Source organism: Giraffa tippelskirchi, chromosome 1 (genome assembly GCF_054371585.1).
Source record: "Giraffa tippelskirchi isolate mGirTip1 chromosome 1, T2T-mGirTip1v1.2.pri, whole genome shotgun sequence".
Lineage (NCBI taxonomy): Eukaryota > Metazoa > Chordata > Mammalia > Artiodactyla > Giraffidae > Giraffa > Giraffa tippelskirchi.
The window spans coordinates 65,161,839-65,186,739 of NC_137275.1; the positions used below are offsets into that span (position 1 = coordinate 65,161,839).

General features: G+C 34.6%; 1 protein-coding gene across 17 annotated transcripts in view; it reads right to left on the minus strand.

The window, feature by feature from the left end:
* Positions 1-7,601: 7,601 nt before the first annotated feature.
* Positions 7,602-24,901, minus strand: part of TBC1D19 (TBC1 domain family member 19) — a 133,885-nt gene continuing 116,585 nt past the window's right edge. For 6 of the 17 annotated variants that reach the window (XM_081531900.1, XM_081532251.1, XM_081531598.1 and 3 more), the window contains 6 exons: positions 24,430-24,462; positions 22,389-22,498; positions 20,235-20,326; positions 13,635-13,750; positions 8,817-8,887; positions 7,602-7,809 (listed from right to left, as the gene is read on the minus strand). In XM_081531900.1, the coding sequence (XP_081388026.1) occupies positions 7,735-7,809; positions 8,817-8,887; positions 13,635-13,750; positions 20,235-20,326; positions 22,389-22,498; positions 24,430-24,462 (497 nt within the window). In that variant the 3' untranslated portion in view covers positions 7,602-7,734. Of the gene's footprint in view, positions 7,810-8,816; positions 8,888-13,634; positions 13,751-19,957; positions 20,150-20,234; positions 20,327-22,388; positions 22,541-24,429; positions 24,463-24,901 lie in introns of all 17 variants that reach the window. The other 11 variants (XM_081531740.1, XM_081532533.1, XM_081532439.1 and 8 more) reach the window with 6 other exon arrangements.

Consider the following 24,901-nt stretch of genomic DNA (forward strand, 5'->3'; position numbering starts at 1 on the left):
CTCTCTCTACAGGGAAACAAACATTAGGATTTGGCAATGCATATCCCTTGAAACCTCTGTCTATTACACTTGCCTTATAAAAGTCCAACTTTGGGGAATCTTTTCCCTGTCAGCACCAGAGTGGTAGAAGGTAGTGTTCAAAATACTTTACAAGTTTTATCTTATTTGAATACTATAAAAATCATGAGAGGAATTGGACAGGTAGAATCATAGATCTTATAGGTAAGATAATTCAAGTAATGTGGACTTATTGTCATAGGTAACAGTCAATATGATAAACCCAATTCATCTGAGAGGAGGTGGACTAGGTTTCTGTTGTTGCTGTATTAAATTACCACACACTTAGAGGCTTAAAATAACACAAATTGATTATTGTTCTGAGAGTCAGAAGTCCTAAAATGTGTCAACAGGGCTGAGTTCCTTCTAGAGGCTCTAGGGGTGAATCTATTTCCTTGCCTTATGCAGCTACTAGAGACCACTTGCATTCCTTGACTCATGGCCCCTTCCTCCATTCTCAAAACCAATAGCAAAGCATCTTCAGACCCTTCTCTGACTCTGAGACTCCTGCCTGCCTTCCTCTTTCCCTTATAAGGACCCTTATTACACTGAGCTCACCAGATAATCCAGGATAAGAGCTCATCTCAAATTCCTTAAGTTATTCACACAAGCAAAGTGCCTTTTGTCATGTAAGGTAGCAGATTCACAGGATTCAGGGACTGGGACATGAAAATCTTGGCAGGACCATTATTCTTCATAGGAGGGATAGCACCACTACTTCAAAAAAGAGGTGTTAGTATTCTAATTCCATAAGAAGCAGTCTCTTACCACATTTATTACTGAAAAAGCAAACATACAAATACATATAAACATTGAGCACTCAGAATAGTCTCATGTTCTGAGTAAGCATTTAATGCTTATTGAATAAATATATGCATATCACATATCTAATAAAAAAGTTTTAGGGATAAAGAATAGTTGAAGTAACATGAAATAATTACCTAATTAACATAACAAAGACATTAATACCTGGGGCCAATTGCTTAAGAATTTGAAGAAGCCATTTGGATCATCAGCAACATAAAACTTTGAGCAAAATTATCTTGACTTTGCATGTCTTCCCACCTCATCCTGAATCTGTTTCATTCCTTTCCATTATTTTATCCCTAAATTGGTCAAACTAGTAAATTGACATATATTGAGAATATTTGTTGCATTTATTCAAGAAAGAAGTATATGATGAACTGCAGCGCTTCTGTATTCTATTGCAGGTTCTAGTCAGTGAACTCGGAGAAGGCAATGGCAACCCACTCCAGTACTCTTGCCTGGAAAATCCCATGGACAGAGGAGCCTATAGGCTGCAGTCCATGGGGTCGCGGAGAGTCGGACACGACTGAGCGACTTCACTTTCACTTTTCACTTTCATGCATTGGAGAAGGAAATGGCAACCCACTCCAGTATTCTTGCCTGGAGAATCCCAGGGACGGCGGAGCCTGGTGGGCTGCCGTCTATGGGGTCGCACAGAGTTGGACACGACTGAAGCGACTTAGCAGTAGCAGCAGCAGTCAGTGAACAAAGGAAGAAAAATAAATAAAAACATAGATTTGAAAAAAATGTAAAAGCATCTTTATTTATAGATGACATTGTATGTGTAGAAAAGCCTAGGGCAGCTACAAAAAGAGGTACTAGAAGTGGTAAGTTTAGCAAGATCTCAGGATACAAGGTCAATATTTAAAAAGCAATTGTATTTCTGTATATTAACAAACCATTGGAAATTGAAATCAAAAATATCATTTACAATAGCATAAAAAAGTAAAATAATTTTAACAAAATATGTGTAAGAACTCTACATGGAGAACTACAAAATACTGCTGAGTGAAACTAAACAAGACCTAAAGAAAATGAAGACACAGTCCATGTTCATGAATTGGTAGACTCAATATTGTTAAGATACCAATTGTCCCCAAACCTATCTATAGATTTAATGCTATCTAAATATAAAAAAAAAATTCCAGCAGCCTTTTTTTGGTACAAATGGAAAAGCTGATTCCAAGAGTTATTTAGAAATCCAAATAACTTAAAATAGCCAAAATAGTTTTGACATAGGTGAGCAAAATCAGAGAATTTATACTACTTGATTTCAAGATTTACTCTAAAGCTACAAAAATCAAGACAGTGTGGTGTTGGAATAAGTACAGAGATAAATCCATGGAACAGAGTAGAGAGTACAGAAATAAGCCCACAGATAATATAGTCAATTGACTTTATACAGAAGTATGGACGTAAAGGGATAGTTTCTTTAGCAAGTGGTGCTGGAAAAAATTGTGTATTCATATGCAAAATGTGACCCTCAACCTTTACTTTGTACCATACATGAAAGTTAACTGAAAAAAGGGAATCAAAGGCCTAAATGTAAGAGCTAAAACTATAAAGTTTCTAGAAACAAGTATAGGAAAAAAAAATTTTGTGACCTTGAGTTATACAAAGATTTTGTAGATGGGAGACAAAAAATATGAACCATAAAAAAATTGATAAACTGATTCAACAAAATTAAAACTTTTGCTGTTTAAAAGATGGTTAAAATGAAAAGACAAGCCACAGGCTGAGAGAAAATTTTACATAACAGAAGTGTAAACAGAATAAAGAATTCTTACAAGCTCAGGTAACTGATTAAAAACTGGCAAAAGATTTAGACACACTGTGAAAGAGTATTATAAATGTCACATAAGCATAAAAAGGTGCTCAACATCCTAAGTAACTAGAGAAATGCAAATTAAAACCACCTATTAGAGTGACTAACATGATCATATCAAGTGTTGGTGAAGATTTGACGCAACTGGAGCTCTTATACACTATTAGGAATGTAAAATGGTAGAACCACGTCAGGAAAAATTTGGAGGTTTCTTACAAAGTTCAACTTATGCTTACATATGACTCAGCAATTCTACTCCCAGGTATTTACCCAAAAGAAATGAAGATATTCCATGTAAAGGCTTGCACACAAATGTTTTTAGAAGATGTATCCATAATACACCAAAATATGAGAACAACGTGGATATCACTAACCATGATGGGTAAACAAATTGTATGAAATCCTACCAAGTCATAAGAAGGAATGGAAAACTAATCAAATAACACCACGGATGAATCTCAGAACATCATGTTAAGCAAAAGCTGTCAGACACAAAAGAGTACATATGCATGATTCCATTTACATAAAACTTAGAAAAGACCATTCTAATATTTAGGAACAGAGCAGATCAATGGTTGTTTGGAGTGAATGTGCATATGGAAGATCGAATGGGAAGGAGCATAAAGAGAATTGTTCCAGGTGATGGAAATGTTCTGTAACTTGACTGCAGTGGTGGTGATGTGAGTATATACATTTGTCAAATTTTACAGAATTGTATAATTAAAATGCATACATTTTATTGTACAAAATTATATCTTAATAAAGTTGATTTAAATGAAAAAACTTGAGTGACCCCAAGCATTTACATTTTTTTCTCTCAAAATACTCCTTTTTGGATTTCCAGAGGCAACTCCACAAATCAACTTAGTAGGTAAAACAGCTGAGTGACACTGGAACAAGCAAGTTATTCCTCTGAACTGAGCAATTTTCCTCATCAGTAAAATGAGTGAATTAGGTTAGATGATTTCATTTGTTCATTCAATAAGCATTTACTAAAGCCCACTATGGGCAAGCACTATGCCAGGTTCTAGAGATATAAAGCTGAAAAAGAAACCAGCTTTCCCCCTTAAGGAAACAGAATGAGTCTAGTGGAAAAGAAAGACAAGCTAACATATGATTAGGATATTGCTTATGTATAATTAAGATATGAGGAGAATTCATAAGAGAAGCAGTCTTCCCTGATGATTCAAAACCTGAGTTGGGTTTTGAGGTACAAGTAAGAATTAGGTAGAGACGAGAAGGCATTCCAAGCAAAGAGTGCTGTGTGGGCAAAGAGCCAGAGGTGAGAGAGACATGGCAGGTGTGTAAGGTACTGCAGGTAGCTTAGTAGGTCTGGAACACAGAATTCATCCTTGTAAGTTCACGGAGTGTCTTGACTGAAAAAAAGTTCTAAAAGATTCCTCTAGTTTAACCAGCATGCAGATAGGAGTCCTGTACCAAATAGTGATACTCAGGTTGTAGAGGATCTCCTAAAAGGTAAAATTACTACACCGTCAGTTAGGATCCTTTTTGTGGCAAAGATAATCTTTTGGCTCATGTAACAAAACAGTCCAGGGGTAGATTGGTGGAGTGTGACCTGGGAATTAGCAAGGTCAACAAAGCAGCTTCTCACTCTTTGCACTCTTAGGCCACAGCAGCTCTAGATCTTATATCGTCTTTTTTTCATATCCAGTTTCCTTGAAAGATTAAACCAAAGCCTCATAATCAAGTTTCACTAACTTTGCACAACCTTAGACTTTGCACTGGATCTCTGTAGCCAGAGGGATGATACATAATGATGGTTTGGCCAGGACCCAGAGGCCCTGGAAGCAGGAGTCAGCCTCATCTGAAGTACATGGAGGAACAGATAGATTTCTGGATAAAAATTAGAGTCTTTGTAGAAGAAGGGAGACTATATGTCCTGAGGAGGAACTAACAGATTCCAGCAATTTTTAGAACAAGGCAGGGGGTACAAATACATGGTCAGATTTCTTCTTTCATCATCCATTCCTAGCACTAGTCAATGAAAACTGACTTCAGAATAAAATGATGTGAGACAACATATATGCAAAAAACTATCACTACTCTAAGCACTGTATTATTAAATGAGAAGTTTTATGAGAATAAAGAGAAGGGTGTAATTAATTCCAGTTTATAGGCTCAAGGTTATCTTCACGGCAGAGGAGAGCTTTTTTAGTGGGGCCTTGAAAAATGGAGGTCCACTGGCAAAGATAATGTACGTGGCCATAGCTGGTTGAGGAGCAGCATGTAATCTGGTGAGAGTGAAGCAAGGATAACGGATCAATGTGAGAACACAGGAATGGAAAGATCAAGTTGTGGCAAATTCCCCCCACTCTGCTACAGAGCCTGAACTTTATCCTTTAGGCAATAGGGTATTGTTTAATTTTTAAGCATGTAAGTGACACAATCGAACTTGTATTTAGAGAGCTGTAGGAACAGATTAGATACTTCCTGAGACTGGGAAGAAGGAGATAAGTATAGGGGAATAAAGCTAAGTTGTGAAGTGGAAGGCTGAGGGAGTTCAAGCTTAATGTTCTCTATTTTCTCTAAGAAATAGGTAGAGAGAGGATGTGCTAAATGTAAGGGGGTACTATGCAGTTAAGACACTCCGGAAATTTCAATTAGCTAGAAGGTTGCATTACCAAAACATTCTGATCAAAAAGGTTATTCAATAAACTCTTCCATAATATAAGGTCACACGTACTACATTAATGGGCGAATTGAAATCCAGAAGAGCCAAATACAATCTATTAGGCTATTTCACCCCAAGTGAGAACGCCACAGGTAGAATAACAATGTAATTATCACTTGTCACTCAGATCCTTGTGATCACTGGCAGAGCCTATGTGAGGCAGTATCAGGGGTTGGTAGGAGATGGCGTGGGAGAATTCTGGAGGGAGGAGGCAAAGAGAAGCAGCAAGAGGAGTACAGCGAGACATGGAGTGGGCAAGGCAACCTGTCTTCCATGCAGTATTTTAACAAGCAGCCAGGAGCAGCACATGGCTGAGAGGGTATGTGTGGCAGCCTATCAGGTTTGGCTTTCGGATTCAGAACCACTGGCTAGAGCCACCCCTTCCAAATGAAAGGATCTGCTATGCCATGGTTCATTAAATTATTTTTTCTTATAGATATAAGGTCTCAAACTATCAAATGAAGTCACACAAATGCTAATGAAGCTGGGCACTCTTCACATATTATTTTCCACAACTTGACCTTAAAATGTCATATGTAAAATCAATTATTGACAACCTCTTATATTTGTGTGGTGCTTTGAGTACTATAATAATAATAAAAAAATAACTTTCAAATATATTTTCTCATTTGGTTTTACTCAACTCTGTCAGGTAAACAGAGCAAATAAAAAACTTCTGGTTGCCTGTCCTGTCTCCCATATCCCACAGCCAAATTACAGATAAAAGAGATTAAATTATCTAGGGATTTAAAGCTAGGACAAGAACTCTCCAGTCGAATGTTTCTCCTAATAGATTACTACATTGCTATGTTTAAAACAGCTTATGAATATTCTCCTAAAGAAAGAAACCAAAGGTAGGTGTATCTGTACACATTTGACCTTCATCATTCAGAACTCGCTTCCTAACAGTCACAGGTGTGTGCTTGTCCTTGTGATGAAAGTGCATTTGTGTACATAGAATGGCAAAGCATATGATCATAACCATATTGCCTTCAAAAGCAATAAAGTGGATCTTATTAAGAATCAATTACTGAATAAATGGTTATATACTTCTTCTAGTCGTTATTTAGCCCTCAAAAGTCAACAAGTACCTGATGAATAAAAGCATTTATATAGAATTTCAAATTAATAACGAGTAGTTATATAAAACTCCACCACACTTGTGGTGGTGTGCTAAACCTCATACATTTCCTAAAATATACTCTCTAAATCAAAGACTCGGGAAATAGATTTGGATAAAACTTTATATAATTCTAGACATTTAGTAAGACTATCAATATATTGATTCAGAATTTTATTGAAATGATTAGAATTTTGAATTTGAGAATAAAATTGAAAGACATTGATTTCTGGACTTCTTCCCCCCACAATCTATTATTCCATATTACAGAAATGCTAGGTTTATAAGAAGTAATATAAAATAAGACCCTCCACTTATAATAGAACCAAAATAAGATTGATGCCGTGCACAATGTCTTTAGTCTCTACTTCTGGTCTCTCTAAGCTGCTCTGCCCTAGAAGTAAATCTTGTTAAACCAAGCTTCAGCCAAAGCGCACATGGTTTTGATTTTTCATTCCCTTCATTGAGTTCTTGGGTGTCCCTTTGGATACTTCCGAAGTAAGAGAATTTGGCAACACACCTCAGCAGTGTCAAGTCTTCTAACCAAAAGATGGAAAGTTGAGAAATTTGAAGGGATCATTCCATAATTTTTTTTCAGAAAATGATGACTAAAACACCGTCAGGTGCAAACAATTGTATTTGACCTTCTCCAAGAGAGACCTTTAAGGGAGAAATAAAATGGAGGGAGATCTAGAAGACCTCTGATGAGAGGCAAGTTGTTAAAAACACCAAAGTACTTTTGCATTCCTACTAAAGAGTATTATCGCATTATCTTTTTCAAGTTTTCTCACATCTTACCCCACCCCTGCTCTGAGTGAACAGCAATTTATAAGACAAAGTGATTCATTATCTAGAGATAAATTTACCAACTGACATAAGAGAATTATCCCAGAGGCTACATTACCTATTCAAGTTTATTACAATATCTTTAGTTCTTATTGCATATATAATTACATGCCTTTTACAAGTCAGGATTATCTATATAGTAGGCTCAATTTAGCAGAAGTTATGTCTATTGCTTCTCTCTTGAAAATCAACAGCATGCAGTGCAATACATGGTGTGCAGAGTTATCGTTTCAAAAAGTGAAAAACTACTTAGGTTTAACTGAGAAGGGAACATGATCTTTATTGGCTTATACGCGAAGTTTAATTTTGGTTTTATGCAGAGTTTGCATAGTTCATGATTACTTTCTAATGAAAAACTAGATATATTGTCAGTGACCTTGTAGAAGATCAGGTGACAGTAGCAAACAGAAAAATCTGAAGAAGAGGCATAACTTTTAAAGTAGAAAGGTCAGCAAGAACTGCCTGAAACAAAAAACAAAAGGAATGATTAGTATTGGCATTCTGATCAGCAAAGTGAAGCCTCTGAAATAAACACAGAAAAACCATTACAATGCACTTCTGACATCAACACACTCTAAGTGTTTCAGATTGGTCCCAAAACTGAAGCTACAACCTTCTTTCTCTTTTCTGAACATCTTAATGTTAGAACGTGTGCAAAATGCTCAAATGTGCAGTAGAAAATAACCTGGACTTTAGCCTTGAGGCTTCTTCAAATACACAAAGTAGCAAGAGTTTATAAGAGGTCTGATATTTCAACTTGCTTCTATAAATAAACATACATTATGAATCCTAGTCTTGTTATACTAGTGTAAGGAGTAACTGACTTTAGGAAATCATTTTAAGAAGGAATTAATGCTTATTCAGTTGCAAGATGCATAAACATCCTCTTCTCTTTAAACAAAGAATGTAGGCAGCTATTTTAAGGATAAAATTGCATTTCTATGAGAGATAAAAAATAGAGTAATATTGTAAGTCACTACTTAATTGAACCATGTTTCAGGTATAAGTTATACTATCGAAAAGAAACCAGCTTTAATAATTAACTCACTACTAAAAATAACCAAAAACCATTTATCTTTACTGTATCAACCAAATGTATGCTCTTTAATTCTTTCAACTAGTGTGTGTTTGTTCTATGAGCATAACACATGGATGTGAACAATTATAAGAAAACACAATACAAGCCTCAATAGTTTCTATCAAAATTACTAGGTATCTTGTTTCCCATAAAAGTTATAATGGTTTCTCATAATAACCTTGTTTATGACCCCTTCACAAGAACATTGTTTTCAAGTAATTAAGGAATTCTGAATATTTAATATTACTTAGCTTAAAACTTATAGGCATTACTCAAGTTAAAAAATTAGGCTATGAGTAATGTGTGTCCTATGCATTGGAGACTGAAGTACCCAAGCCTGGCAATCTCTCAGAAACTATTTCCATCCCATCTCAGCGAAACTTATCCTTACTTCAGCTGCAGCCAGTGATGTTACCTCCATCAGGTTCACTGCTCGGAAAGAAAACACAGCAGCTGCCAGGACTGGAAAAGAATGAACACTATTTTAACTGCTGGCCTACTCATCAGCTTGACAAGTTTACTGCTATACCCAAAACCCACAGTGAGAACTCAGACCTAGTGCTTAACACAACTGCATTCAGTTAAGGTGTGGTGAGGAATGGAAATTTTCTTCTCTGGAGATCAGTATCAGAGGGCATTTCATTTTCTTTGGAATAAATGAAAAGTTTAGTGGTCTTTAAAAAGCCATTTTATAAATTGTTTCTTTTGTACCTACGGCTTCAATTATAACAGTTTTTTAATGGTAGATATAATGACTGCCTGATGAAGATTTATTTTGATGCTGCTGCTGCTAAGTCGCTTCAGTCGTGTCCAACTGTGTGTGACCCCATAGATGGCAGCCCACCAGACTCCCCCATCCCTGGGATTCTCCAGGCATGAACACTGGAGTGGGTTGCCATTTCCTTCTCCAATGCATGTGTTTCTTATTGATGCAATGGAAAGGCTTCTGAAAAGTTACAAGTAGACTGAATTTTTAAATATATCAGATAATATTTCATATGTATCAAGGTGGTATCTATATAAAAATGTGGCAACAAGTATGTCTTTCCTTAAAAATGTTGTTATCCTATTTTGTTATTTATTGACTTTCTTAGAGTGTCATAAATGGGTATGTCTGTTGGGTGGGCTACTGTGGGGATTGACCCTGACATTTACATTAATGTTGGTTATAGGAAAAGAGAAGTTGAAACTTTGAAAAAAAAAAAATAAACCAAACCATCATAGAATATCTTGAAGGTCAATAATATATACTGAGTAGAAACATCTAGATTTTTGTTCCCATTAGTCATATGCATATGAAAAGAGAGTAAGGCTGATATGCATTATGTCTTATTATATAATCTACCATAAAACCTCACGAAAGGGAATGAGTCATCATGAACAATGGAAGGACCCATGTAAGAGGTTCTGGCAACTCTGATAAGGAAACGGTACTGCCCGGAGGTGACCTGACGTCTCCCTATTATTTTCATCATCGTAGTGGTAGTGCATTCCCTACCCAACAAGTCCTTGAAGTTTAGGAAATGAATGGTAAGGAATCTTTAAAATTATTTGGAAGACTGGTTCCTAAATATATTGCATAGATAATGCAAATAATTGTTAAAAATACATTTCTACTATGGAAATAATAATCATAAGAGCAGTTAATTCTCATATCAACTCTATGTGTTTATTGCCATTGTTAGCCCCATTTTACTAATGTAGAAACCAAGGCACTGTGAGTTTGGATGACATATTCAGAGTCATAGAGGTAGAAAATAATAGAGAGAAAACTCAACTCTGGTCCCAGAGGCCAAGCACTTAACCATCGTGTGATGAAATTTTTGAGACTGAAGGTAAGCAGTAATGACTCATCCCTGACATGGAAATCAGTGTGCTTTCCTAAGGACTGTCTTCTCTTCTGCCCCTCACAATGGCTTTCCCTTGGGATAAACCATAATGTAGAAGAATATAAAAAAGAATGTATATCCATGTATAACTGGTCACTTTGTTGTACAGTAGAAATTAACATAACACTGTAAATCAACGATACTTCAATTTTAAAAAATAATGGTTTGCCAGAGATGGACTGAGGATGGTGCATGGTGATCCATGGTCTGGACCACCTGGTAGGTGGCTGTTCCTGCGGAGTAGATGTCAGGATCCAGGTTTCTTAATTTCCCCAGGTAGAGGCTGACTGACTGGGAAGCACAGGTAATTTTTGAGGGGACAACAGGTTTTGGAAAGCTTGTCAAAAAAGCATTAGAACTAGTTAGGAAAATTCTGGAGGAAAAAAGATGGTTGTGGTAAAATGAATAAATTTATTTAAAAAGTCAAGTCAGCTGGAATTATTTAATATATAAAGAGGGATACAAAAGATCTGGAACAAAGAATTTACCCTTTAATTGCGAATGGTGAAAACTTGAGTACTTTAAAGTCCTTGAGCTTCCATTTTTACAAGAATATCCAAGAAAACCATTTCTGTGGACCAGCAACTTCTTTATAGTTTTCTAATATCTAGAATCATATTTGACAATGGAGACATTTTATAAGCTAAGGGATGTGGTCACTATTTCCTTTTTTGTGTGTAATTTAATGGAGTTGGTGAAAGCTTGACAGGATGGTCAAATTTTCTGCTGTAGCAGGAAAGAGTTTTACATGCTGGGAAATAGTTTTTCCAAAGGTAGATAAGAGGGAGAATAAAAGAGTAGTTACTAATTAACTTCAGCATCCAAAATGCTTATGTGCTCATAACCTTTATTTATCTTGGTGTCACATCACAGAAGTTCCTTTCTGTCTACTTCATGTTTGGATTGCCCAGCCCTTCTGCAGAGCAGGCTTATCTGCCAAGGAGAAAAGCTCTATACTTTGGGATATTTTCAACTGAATTCATGCTTTATATTAAATATAGAAGCTCAAATACTTACTTTTGGTCTTTTAAATTGTTCTCATTAATTTTAAGCAACTCTATCATGAACATTAAGATATCCATGCTTTAAACTATTCTTCAAAAGGCCCGAATAAGTTCACAGTTGAAACCAGTAATATTTACTAACATACTGCTAAAGATTATATAAACTCACTTGAGCAAAAAAGTTGGTCCCAAAATATTCTATTCTAATATACTCAGATGAAAAAAATGTATAAAATGATCAAAACTAACTTGTACACATGTGTGCATGCAGTGCAGCCCACAAGGCTCCTCTGTCCATGGAATTTTCCAGGCATCTACATGCAATTATTTGCCTTATGTCTCTTTATCTGAATTCCATGGAAGGAATTCCCATTAGTCTAATTTCATTTCTAGATGTTCTACAATTCTTCCCTGTTGGTTTTTTAAAACACACTCTGAGAAAGTGAATGGATGCAACTGCGGATTGTCTTTCTACCTATGTATCAATAACTTATTAACATATTAAGCATGCAGCAGAGTGCCTGGCTTAGAGCCAATGCACCATTCAACATTCATTTCTCTTTCACTTCAGTTTGCTGAGGGCATGATAAGTCACAGAAAGGGAGAATTTAAATTGGAAGAGGCTTTGAGGGCTTCTAGTTTAACATTTCTTTCATGATAGAAAATCTCTTAACCCTTCAGATGACAGTTAAAAAGCCCATTCTACTTTTGTAAAGTCCTAATTATTAGAAAGTACTTTCTAATACTTAGCCCATTTCTTTAACATGCTCTAATATCTTTTTGAAGTGATACAAAAAGTTATATATTAATACAATCCTCTTCAAAATTTATGAACACCCAGAAGAATTATTTGGTGGAAAATCTTAAAATCCTGTCACCTGAGAAATGTTAGCAAAAAACAAGACTACTTAACCTGGAAAATAGTAGACTTTGAGGAAAGAAGCGGGTGAGAGAGTAGAAAAAACATGATGATGATCCTGGTGCAACAGTAGTACATTTTAACAAGTTATATTATCCAGAAATGAAATAGGCCACTTAGTAAGACAGGGATTACCCAACACTGAATGTTCAAACACAGGATAAGTATTACCTGCCAGAAATATTTAAAAGAAGCTATACTTGATGATCTCTAGGATTCCTTCCATCTCTAGATGGTATGTATCACAGCCATTCAGCCAAAAGAGGTGATGACAGACCTTTTTTTTTCCCCTAACTCATATTTATATTGGCTTTAAAAACAATTGAGATGGAAGGATACTGGGAGTTATTAAAAACTTCAGTAAATGATAACTCTGATTACACCAGGGACAATGGTTATCTTCATGGCACTTTATTATTACACTAACTTTCCTTTCAAAAATACCACCTAATTACTCTAGACCTCTCAGCACTCAAAAATATCTTCATATGGTACCTAGAGAATCTTTTCCAGGAAAAGAGTCTTCAATTAAGCATTATTTCCAAGTGGCCAGAGAGGTGACTTTACAATGCTGTCACTGGGTAAAGAAATAAAGGCTCTCACAGCTTAAATAATTTGCCCAGTATCACACAACTGGAGAAGGCTGGAACCAGCACTCTGGCGACCTTTCAGCTCTCCACCCATGTGAAAACCCTGTAATATTTATTTGAATTCCCTGATAATCCTGGTGATGGAAACAATTGAATCTATTTTACATGCAGAGAAGCAAAATAATATAATAAGAAGTCTGTGCCATATGTATTGTCATACAGTTGCCCTCTGTGTATATCTGTTTTAAGAACTGCTTAATTATTAAATAAGAGATGAGTTTGTGGCTTTCTGAAAAAATGTTCAATTTTTTTGACTTAAGAGAATAAGTAAAAGGGGAAACTTTTATGTATTACTCACAGACAGAGATTTCAACTATGCAAGGAGGCTCAGTCTTGGTTTGGCTTTTGGGTAGTAGCTGAGAAGGGGCACAGAACAGAACTACTAGATAATCAGAGGAGTCAGGAGAAGAACGGAAGTAGACCTACATTCTGCTGCACAAACCTCATAGGTGCTGAGACTGAATAAACACCCTGGCTGGACTAGAAGCAGGGGAGGGGAAATCGACATTCCTGGAAGCAATGAAGAAAGACTAGGAATAGACTGGTGATGGGCAGTTCCACAGGCATATTTAAATTGCAGAACATCAGTCCTTGTCTTCTAAGGCAGATAAATCGACTAAATGTTCATGAATTAGAAATGACAGACAACTGTAGATTCCAATTCCAATTATAGATGGTAAATGTTAGAAGAAAAGAAAGGCTTTACTATAGAAACAGCATGTTTTATAAACAAGCAATTCCTCTTACCAGCAAGAATTTCCAGAGAGTTGTATCCTAGGATTCTGTCCCACAAAAGCAAGAGTTGATCTGTAGCTAAGTATCCAGAGAAAGCTCGAACCATCCATTTAAATGATATGCGAAGTCTATAAACAAAGAAAAACAAGATATTTTACCAGTGGAATTTTTTCTCATCAAAAAGCAATTATCAGAAGATCTCAACGAGTTACAATGACAGTAACTCCTTTGTGGGTTTTAAAAATCACAGTCATTTAAAACTCAAGTACTCTACACATATACAATGAAATTCTACTCAGCCTTAAAAAAGAAATAAAATAATGGCATTTGCAGCAACATTATTAGAGATTACTATACTAAGTGAATTAAGTCAGAAAGAGAAAGACAAATATCATATGTTACCACTTATATGTGGAATCTAAAATATGAATCTTAAATGAACTTATCTACAAAACAGAAACAGACTCATAGAGAATAGACTTGTGATTGCCAAAGCCAACAGGAGAAGGATGGATTGGAGTTCAGGATTAGCAGATGCAAACTATTATATTTTGAATGTATAAACAACAAGGTCTTGCTGTATAGCAAAGGGAACTATATTCAATATCCTGTGATAAACCATAATGGGAGAGAATATGAAAAAGAATATATATATGTATAACTTAATCGCTTTGCCATACAGTAGAAATTACCACAACATTGTAAATTAACTGTATTTCAATAAAATAAATTTTAAAAAACTCAAGTAGTCTATTAACAGCTGTAAAAATTCAGCCTAGAAAACTTGAGTTCCCAAATTACTGGTCTCAAAAGTATTAAGAGAAAGAATTATATTCCCGAGCCCTACTTTATGTTGTAGTTCATTCTTTAGAAAACTCACTTCTACATTTTGTTTTTCAGAGTGTGTACTAATTAGCTATCAACGAGGTGATCTTATAGTCTTAACAGTTTCAGGCAAGCCAAGATTATTTGAATTTTTATTCAAGATACTTAAATAAATACTTATAGCTGCATATTTTTCCAATTCAATAAATTATATTCCTAGATTTCACTCAAATGGCTACTAAGGATACAAAAAAGACAAGGAAAAATAGTTTTAAAGCTATAAGGGCTTCCCAGTGGTGCTAGTGGTAAAGAACCCGCTTGCCAATGCAGGAGACATAAGAGACATGGGTTTGATCCCCGGGTTGGGAAGATCCCCTGGAGAAGGAAATGGCAACCCACTGCAGTATTCTTGCCTGGAGAATCCCACGGACAGAGAAGCCTGGCGGGCTGCAGTCCATGGGGTTGCAAAGTCAGACATGACTGAAGCAACTTAACAAAAGAAAAATAAAATAGAAAAGCTATCAGGGAACTTAGAAACAGATTTCTGATTTCAACCCTTTAGTTTTTAAAAGGAGGTCATCAGAACTCTGAAAGATCAACCAGAAAATTCAATTAAATTCTATTTTGTGAAAAAAAAAATCCTAAGAAGTATGAGATCCTACTGTTTCATAACAAGGTTATGTTACAATAATATTTTATCTCTAGAATCAGGAAACAAATCTGGCTTTGGTGCCTGAAGACATAAAATACTCTCTGATATTTCTCTACTATCTATTTGCAATTAAATATCACTTGACTTTGTTCAAATTGTCATAATATTATATAAATATTGGTACTTTTTCTTAAAAGAGAAAATGGGATCCAGAGATTGCCTTTGTGGATGTATTAATTTTCCTAAGATTGAAAAAGGACCCTCAAGTTTCAGAAATTCCTCAATATTATATAACTATTCCTCTAATATAAAAAAGTACATGTAGGCAGTAGTATTATAAGTCAAGTTTCTTGGTTGGTTTTAGAATATCAGTTTATAGATGCCAAAAAACTTTTGGCCAGTGAATGTTTTAAATTTAAAAAGTTCACTAATTCCCTGGCATGCCATTAGGACTCCATGCTTCCACTACAGGGGACCTGGGTTCGATCCCTGGTCGGAGAACTAAGATCCCACAAGGCATGCAGCACAGCCCAAAATAAAACAAATTCATTTTAAAGTCTAAATTATTAACTTCAACTAGTTTCATTTTATGGATCTCTCATAGCGTCTTATTAAACCAACAGTACCACATACCATGCCTCCCTGCTCCCTAGTATATCTAGCAAAGAATCAGTTTCTTAGAAATAAAGCTTATTGAGGTATAATTCGGAGAAGGCAATGGCACCCCACTCCAGTACTCTTGCCTGGAAAATCCCATGGACGGAGGAGTCTGGTAGGCTGCAGTCCATGGGGTTGCTAAGAGTCGGACACGACTGAGCGACTTCACTTTCACTTTTCCCTTTCATGCACTGGAGAAGGAAATGGCAATCCACTCCAGTATTCTTGCCTGGAGAATCCCAGGGACGGCGGAGCCTGATGGGCTGCCGTCTATGGGGTCGCACAGAATCGGACACGACTGAAGCGACTTAGCAGCAGCAGCAGTAGCAGAGGTATAATTTATATACAGTGGAATTTGCTTTTATTAATGTACAATTCTGAGTTTTGTTAAAGCCAAATAGAAATTTTAGAACTAAAAAATACAAAAACAATAACAACAACAAAGCAACTCTCACTGGATGAATCCAACAGCAAAATGGAAATAAATGAGAGAGCCAGTGAATTTAAGTATAAGTCAATAGAAAGTGTCCAATCTGAACTACAAAATAAAAAGAATTGAAAATAAAATGAAAACAGCTTTAGAAACCTGTGGGATGAGACCAAAAGTTTTAATATTTGTGTTCCAGAAGAAAAGATGAATGTGAGTGGTACAGAAAGAAAATATTTGAAGAAATAATGGTTGCGGGAAAATGGATACATGTATATGTATGGCTGAGTCCCTTCACTGTTCACCTGAAACTACCACAACATTGTTAACTGCGTATACCCTAATACAAAATAAAGTTTAAAGTTTGGAAAAAAAAAACAAGACATGAAACCTAAAAAAAAAATAATGGTTGAAAACTTCCTAAATTTGACAAAAGAAATAACCCTCAAATTCAAGATGTTCAACAAACCCTGAACAGGATAAACCCAAGAAATCCATGTCTAGATATATCATAAACTGCTGAGAAACAAAGACAAAGACCTCGATAGCAGTCAGAGAAAAACAATAATTGATATTATTTCTCCCTGAAATGTTTGGCTGAATTTGCCTGTGAAGCCCTCCAGGCTTGGAGTTTATTTGAAAATAGAATGTGATAAATTAAAGATGTATATTGTAAATCCTGGATAAAGTATTTTTTAATTAGGGCATGTACATTTTTTAGTGATAATGCTATGGGATTTCCCAGGCAAGAATACTGGAGTGTGTTGCCATTTCCTTCTCCAGGGGATCAAACCCATGTCTCTTGTGTCTCCTGCACTGCAGGCGAATTCTTTACCTGCTGAGCCATCAGGGAAGCCCAAGGCACTGTCATAGCCTGAATGCTTGTGTCCCCACCCCTACCCCAAATTCACTGAAACTACCCGCAAAGTGATAGTATTAGGAAAGAGATGTGAGCTTTGGAAGTTAATTAGGATTAGATAAAGTTATGAAGTAGGTTCTCATGATTGAGATTAGTGACTTCATAAAGTCATGTGACAGCTTGTTTTTCCTCTCTGCTCTCCATCACATGAGGATACAATGAGAAGTCAGCAGTCTGCAACCTAGAAGAAGGTCCTCTCTGGAACTCGACCATACTAGCAATTTGATCTTAGACTTCCAGTCTCCAGAACTGTGAGAAATAAATTTCTGTTGTTTATAAGCCATACAGTTTATAGTAATATGTTGTACCAGACTGAACTACAACAGACATTATCAAAAAATATTTTTTAAAAGGTATAAATAATAACTCAATACTGGAGATAAAAATGGAATAAAAAATATTCAAAAGTAGGCAGGAAAAGAGGAAAAAAAAAGAATAAAGAGCACATGGAACAGACAAAAAAGTCTATCAAAATAGTAAACAGTATCAACTGTTATTATTTTAACCCAACATCAATTACATTAAATATAAGTGGAATAAACACACCAATTAAAGATACATTGCCACAATGAAAGACATAAATAGACTTTTGATAAGAAAGCCACTTGAAAAGTAGAGACATTGATAATCAATACACTAAAAGTAGGACAGAAAAGAATACACTATACAAATTCTAATAAAAAGAAAGCTGGAATGGCTATATTAGACATAGTACAGTCATGTCCAACTCTTTGCGACCCCATGAACTATATGTAGTCCATGGAATTCTCCAGGCCATAATACTGGAGTGGGTAGCCTTTCCCTTCTCCAGGGGATCTTCCCAACCCAGGGATCGAATCCAGGTCTCCCACATTGCAGGCGGATTCTTTACCAGCTGAGCCACAAGGGAAGCCCGAGAAGTAAAGACATCAGTACACTAAAGATAATACAATAAAGATAATCAGTATACTAATAGTAGAAGGACAGAAAAGAATACACTATATAAATTTTAATAAAAAGAAAGCTGGAATGGCTATATCAGACATAGATTTATTACTAGGAGAAGACATTATATAATGATAAACAGATCAATTCTCCTAAAAACAGTATCAAATACATGAAATAAATATATATATGTAGCAATGTAGAAACAAAAAGACAAATTCACAGTTATAATTGGAGACTCTAACACTTCTTTCTCAATAATTAATAGAAATAGTAGACAGAAAATTAACAGTGAGAAGTCTTGAACATTATAAAAAAAAACTTGACTTTATTACCACTTATAGACATTCTGCTCAATGCTAGCAGAAAATGAATTCTTTTCAAGTATACATTAAAGATTCATTAAGATAGCTCATATTCTGGGTCATAAAACAAACTACAACAACATTTAAAAGAAGTAAAATCTTAAGAAGCACATTGTCTAATTGTAATAGAATTAAAATAGAAATCAATACTAGAAAGATATCACATTTTTTCAAATATTTGGAAATTAAACAATGTACTTTTATATAAACTATGGTCAAACAGGAAGTCACAAGAGAAATTAAGAAACATTTTGACTGAATGAAAGTGGAACCATAAAATATCAAAATTTGTTGAGTGGAGGTAAAGCAGTGCTTTGAGGGAAATTTATAACATTACTGTTGCTTATATTAGGAAAGAAATATATGAAATAAATTCTCTAAATTTTACCTTAAGCAAGAAAGATGAGCAAAACAAAGCAAAAACAAGCACTCAGAAGGAAAAAACAAACAAAAGAGGATAAATCAATGAAACTGAAAATAGAAAAACAGAAAATCAATGAAACCAAAACTGATTTTTTCAAAGAATAAAATAAATAAGCCTCTGACCAGAATAATCAAGAAACACAAGATACAAATATCAATCTCAGGAATGAGACAGGTAGTGTCACTTTGATTTTAAAGATAGTAAAAGGCTAATTAAGAATAATTATGTAATATTATGAATAATTTATGTCCATACATATGATAACTTAGATAAAATGCACAAAGTACTCAAGTAGAAGGAGATATCCTGAAAAGTCTTATATCTAGTAAAAAAATTAAATTCTAAATTAAAACTTTCCAATAGCATTAGTTTTAATTCATGAAAGTCTTTTAATAATTGATTTCTAGCCTGACAACTGAATTTTTATACTTTCCTTTCATTAGAATTTTGATGTTTACCATAATTTATTGAAATAAGTTTGTTCCTTTTAATGATTAAAGTATATGAATAGACTAGGAAAATAACAGGATTTTAGTTCTAACAGTAAACTAAATGTCTAGTACAGAAAAGCATAGATATATATAAATATTCGTTTCACAGTAATAAAAAATGAGGTCAGTTTACCACAAGAAAAAAGTACATGTGTAATATAAGATATTTCTGCCACAGTTTTGCTTTATGATAATGATTATTAACAGAATTCTATTTTTTTATTGGCTATAAAAGAAAAATTGTCAGGTATTATCAGTAAATGATATGAGGTACACAGAGAGGAAGGCAATAACAAAACATTGATAAATCATTTGGAAATTTCTGTTGCCATGGACATTGTTAATTGAAAAAGAGAAAAGAGAACCAATAATAATGAGGTCCACAGGTACCCGACCTATTAAATGATAACTCGTACTGGGATATTTACTGATAACTCATACTCAGATAAATAAACAAAAATTCAAGCTTTTGGAAGGAAAAATCACAGTGTACCACCATTGATAGATAATTGATTTAGTTTTTATTTAATGAAAGATAGCAAACTTTAACCGATCTGGCTTTCAAAGTTGTCTTCTGAAAAATCTGGCCTAAACTGACAATTTTAGTATTATCATATTTCTCAGTTAGTATTTGTTTCCACAGATTTTTACCTCAGTTTGGTCACCATCTTTCACTATGAACAGGAATTAGTTCTTCTGGTGATTCTTGTACCAAGCACAAAAATCCAAGCAAATAAGAATTTATCAGGAATTTGGTAAGTCTTCCAAGAATTTCTGGCACAATGTTGAGTTATAATTTACTACTTGACAATTATTGTTTTACTGGGGGAAATGTTAATTTCTCTGAAAAAAATCACAGCATCTTTGATGATTAAAAAGAGCCTTCTGATGTCGATCTATTCTTCAATTAGGAGAGAAAAATACTCACGGTTGAGCCCCAATTTCTCGCAGATGATAAAAGAGTTGGGGGAGATAAGTTTGCAGAAGAGTTTCAAACAGCAGACAGAGTGACACAATACCCTGGATACAATAAGTCACAAGAGAAATGCATAACTTAGTATTCAAAAATGAACTCTGCCATCAAATTACTCAAATAGAAATGAGAAAAAGATTACGAGTATCAGTATTGTTTAAGAGCCAAAGATGCACCAATGATCTCTAAAACATTAAAAATAAGTTTATCCCTCTTTATGGATACTCACTCATAAATATGCTAAGGAGCCTCCTTTTTAACAACAAGAGGCTCCCTGCATAAGCTGGCATATAGTAATGTTCAGAATTCAAGAAAAACATCATTTTCTAGAAAGCCTGCTACTCTGTAAGTCACACATTTTCACATAGGCTCAGCAAAATTAGTTTTTTCGGGATGCAGTCCAATTTCCAGGTATTTCTCTAGCGCTGTAGCCACACCCTTCAGTTTCTTCCTCCATATGTTCCTTTCTTTCAGCTGCCTCACCCTTTAGGGAAAATATTTCCTGCTTTTTTTATTCTTTCATTGAAAACCATCCCCAGGGAAAGATTGACTGCTTTAAATTTCTGTCAGGAAGTCATCAAACAAGAATGTTTGATTACTGAGTATAAGGATGGTTTTTTAAAAAAATGAAATCTACTTTTTTTAAAAGGGCATTGTGGAGTACAAAGCAGATGGGTTTTCAAGTGCATTAATTACTTGACAACTCTGAATAAAGTCTTTCTTGCAGTTCAGCATTCCTCAGGGTTGTTCTTTGTAAGGAAGTTCTAATCCTCTTTTTGAGTTTCTGAAGAAGTAAGGCTGTGGTGGTTCTAAACAGTTCAGTCTGGCTGCAAGCCAGAAAAGGAGATGACCGCCTGTAAGTCTTTATTTCACTGAATAAAGAAAGGGCAGAGGCAGGGCTGTCCCAATCAGTTAGCTGGAAGAGGACAGCTTAGGGTCAGCATGGAGGCACAGAAGGAATAGCCAGAGTTTTAAAAATTAAAAAAATATTTTTTTTAAAGTCTGAAGTGTGAAAATAAAACATGAGAGTAAGAAATATGATGCTAGGTATGACTTATTAGAAAAGAGAATTATTAATATATTTTTGGTTATTCTAGATTAAACATTATTGCAATATAAACACTAAATCAAGTTATCGCAGAAAGATGAGACCCATGATAATTTGGTAGCACTTCATTTGCTCATCTGTAACATGCTGGATTTCTGTTATTTGCCAGCTTTCATCAGCAGTGTTTGAGAGCAACGCTAGAGACAGAGGAAGGTGGACTAGGAATACACAGGATTAAAACGGGGAGGAGGTATGATGAACTGCTATTTAGTTTAATAGCAATGTGACAATCTTCTCTTTCAGGAAACTTGGTAGCCCTGACACATTCCAATTTTAATGTTTCTTTGGGAGTGTCAGTCAAGTTACTCACAAGCAGACCAAAGCAGGCCCAAAGGCAGAAAAAGTATAATTGAAATAACTACTTGTTTTTACTCAGGCTAAGGGGGTAGGAGTGGGGAGGGAAGACATGATAAAGGATCGGCCAAAATAAAACAGATACAAATATTCAATTTCCAATATGTTTCTCCTTGAATTTCTTGTTAAGGCTAAGGAGCCATCTATTGAATAAGCACAAAGAAAATATCTAGTTTCATAAAGGATAATTAGTTAAATATGATATTGAAAAATAAGGGACAAATAAATGTTTGATTTTCATTAACAAAGATGATGATGATGATCATAATGACAATAAAAACAACAGCCATCTATTTACTGAACACCTGCCACAAGCCAAGTAGTACCCAAGTGCTTCATACTCTTCTTTACAGCACCACAGAAACTCAGCATTAACCTCATTTCAGAGATGAGGAAACCAGTGTTCAAAAAACGTAGCCATCTTTGTCAAAGAAAACAATACAGACATTGCTATGTTTATTCTTTCAATATATAAAAGATAATTTAAATGCAAGTGATAAAGGACTTTTTCTTATTACTAAAACTATTTAAGTATCAATTAATTCTTTCATTTTTTCCATAGGAAAGTGATGCTTGACAATTTGTTTTTCTTAAGGTAAAAAAGAACAAATCAGAGTCTGGTTTGATCCAATTTTTTATGAACTTACAGAAGGATGAGAAGAGATGGAGTGAAGCCTGAAGAAAAAACGTACATACATCTCACGGAATATCTGATACAGTTTGGAAGGTTCATGGTATAGAAAACAAAGTGGTGCAACTGAAAGAACAAAAAAAATTAATTGATAATATTGCAGAACTTCTATAATTGAAAAAATAAGTTCACAAAACATAAATAAATATTTTATAGTAATAATATTCATTCAGAGACAAGTTTAAAATCATATATATTCTTTTTTCATGTTGAAAAGGGAATATATGCACATGTAAAAACTGTCATTAAAAATTTAAAAAAATGGAGTAAATTATAAAATGTTTTGTAATCCCAACAGTAGAATAACACAATGGAACCATATAAGGGTATTAAAAATTCAAAGTAACTTTTAAAAATTACATAAAATCTCTCTTTTTTTAAATTGAAGTAATAAGAAAGTGACATCCAGGCAATTCGCTTTTACTTTGTCCCACAAAGGATCTTTCAAAATTTTTAATTTTTGACATCAGCTAAGTAAAATATAAGATGATTTATGACTAGCTTTTAGAAAGTTGGTCTTCAACTGATGGAATTTGAAAATTAAAATTCTGATTAACAGGCTATTGGTCAACATTGGCATATCCCAATATATTTCTAGATAGTTTTCATAGGCTTAAAGTAAAACAACTTTAAGAATTTATCTCTCTAATGAATTTTTTTGTGTTTGTGATAACAATCTCTATTTCTCTAATGAATTTGAATTCAGTTTTCGTTTGCAGTTTGTGGCAATTAAGCACAGGTGGGTCAGCTCAACCAGATAGCCCACAGCTGAATGTCAGAAAGGCAGATTTTAAAATCAGATGCCAACCTGACAATATAATTATTTCATCTGTGAATAGGCAGGAGTCAATGATGTATTTTGTACCCTGAGAATTGTTAGAAAATTTAAACTTCCTGACATCATTAACTGTTCTCTAAATCGCTCAAGTACACCTTTTAAAAACTATTTACTTGAAAAATGCTTGCAGTTGCGATAATTAAAATAAAAGGATTAAAGGGCTTATATTTTATTATTAGAGGTAAAAATTTATATTCTTAACCTTGCTAGGTTTTCTATTTTAAATTCCTCACATATTTATAAAAGAGAAATATACTGGAACCTCACTATAACAATATGTATTATGTTATGAAATTTTGGTGGCTCAAGAGAATAAAGCCAAGGGAAGCATAATGCAAAATTCCTAGACACTCTGAATCCTTTTCATTGTATTCTGGTTTCAAAAGTTTTATATTATGTCATTCACCATGACGGTCTGATGCTGAACACTTGACGGTTTGTTTTTTTTTTTTTTACAAAGAAAAGTGTTAATTTATTGCTGATTCTTTTTACAAAGGTAAACTTTATATTTCTGTTTAGTCTAAAGGTTGGGGAGGAGGAATAGTTGGGAAAAGATCTCCCACAAGTTCATATGTAATGCAGATAAATAAAAAATTTAAAGGCATTAAGGCCGAGAGTGTTCTCCCTCTTGCTTATCTTCGTGACGCTTCCTGCATTCCTCATTCAAAGACACATGAGGCAGAAAGGTGCTCAGGGCTCTCAAACCTGCACACGTGTTTGTCACGTGTGCTTCAGGATGACCGCGCGCTTCAGTGTAACTGTTGCTCTGCATACCAGCCAGTCGGAAGAAATCATGAGCTCACTTGGTGTTGTCCTTCCCTTTGCATTTTTTCTGATCTAGTATTTTTTAAAAAGACTTACGGGAATTAGTTTAGGAATTTTTACAGCTATTAAAACTAAATATCAGCGTGTATTTCTAATTTCTACTGAATTAGAAAATGGTAAACCATAGAACCATTTTCATGGTATGTTTAATTTGACAAGCAATCATCATCTCAGCAAAATTTTAATTGGACATATAAACAAATACCAAACCCGATGTTTAAAAGTTCACAATAACATTGTTGAGTGTGTGGGTGATGCAATATAAAGTGTGAGGTTCATGTTTAAATTTTCTAAAGTGTAATAAAAACAGTGAATATTTTAAAGCCTAACTTACCATACATTGAAAATCCATGAAAAGGGATTACACCTAAAAAAAAAAAAAGTATTTCTTTTCAATTAGAATACCCACTGAATTATTTATTAGGTAAACTTTAGGGGATTAAAACCAAAAATAGAGAGCTTTCCTATTTTTGCTTCAACTTTGTTCATGAATGTCAGAAAGACTTAGTGATGGTAACCAACAAAATGATGTGCTTTTTAATAGCTTTAGAGAAGCAATCAAGAGGTTTTCAATACATATCCAGTTAACTTTCTATTGATAAAGCTGGAAATTAAGACTATGAATATATGTGTTACAAAAACAGAACAAGGCAGATCACAGAAGCAAGTTTAAGAATTAACTAATGGTCTCAGGAAGTCAATAGATTAAGTCCTTCTTGAAACAACTTCAACCTGTATATTAAATTTGTTAAAAGATAAGTGACCATTTCAAGGTACCTCTTGTATAGATATATTCCCTTTAAACT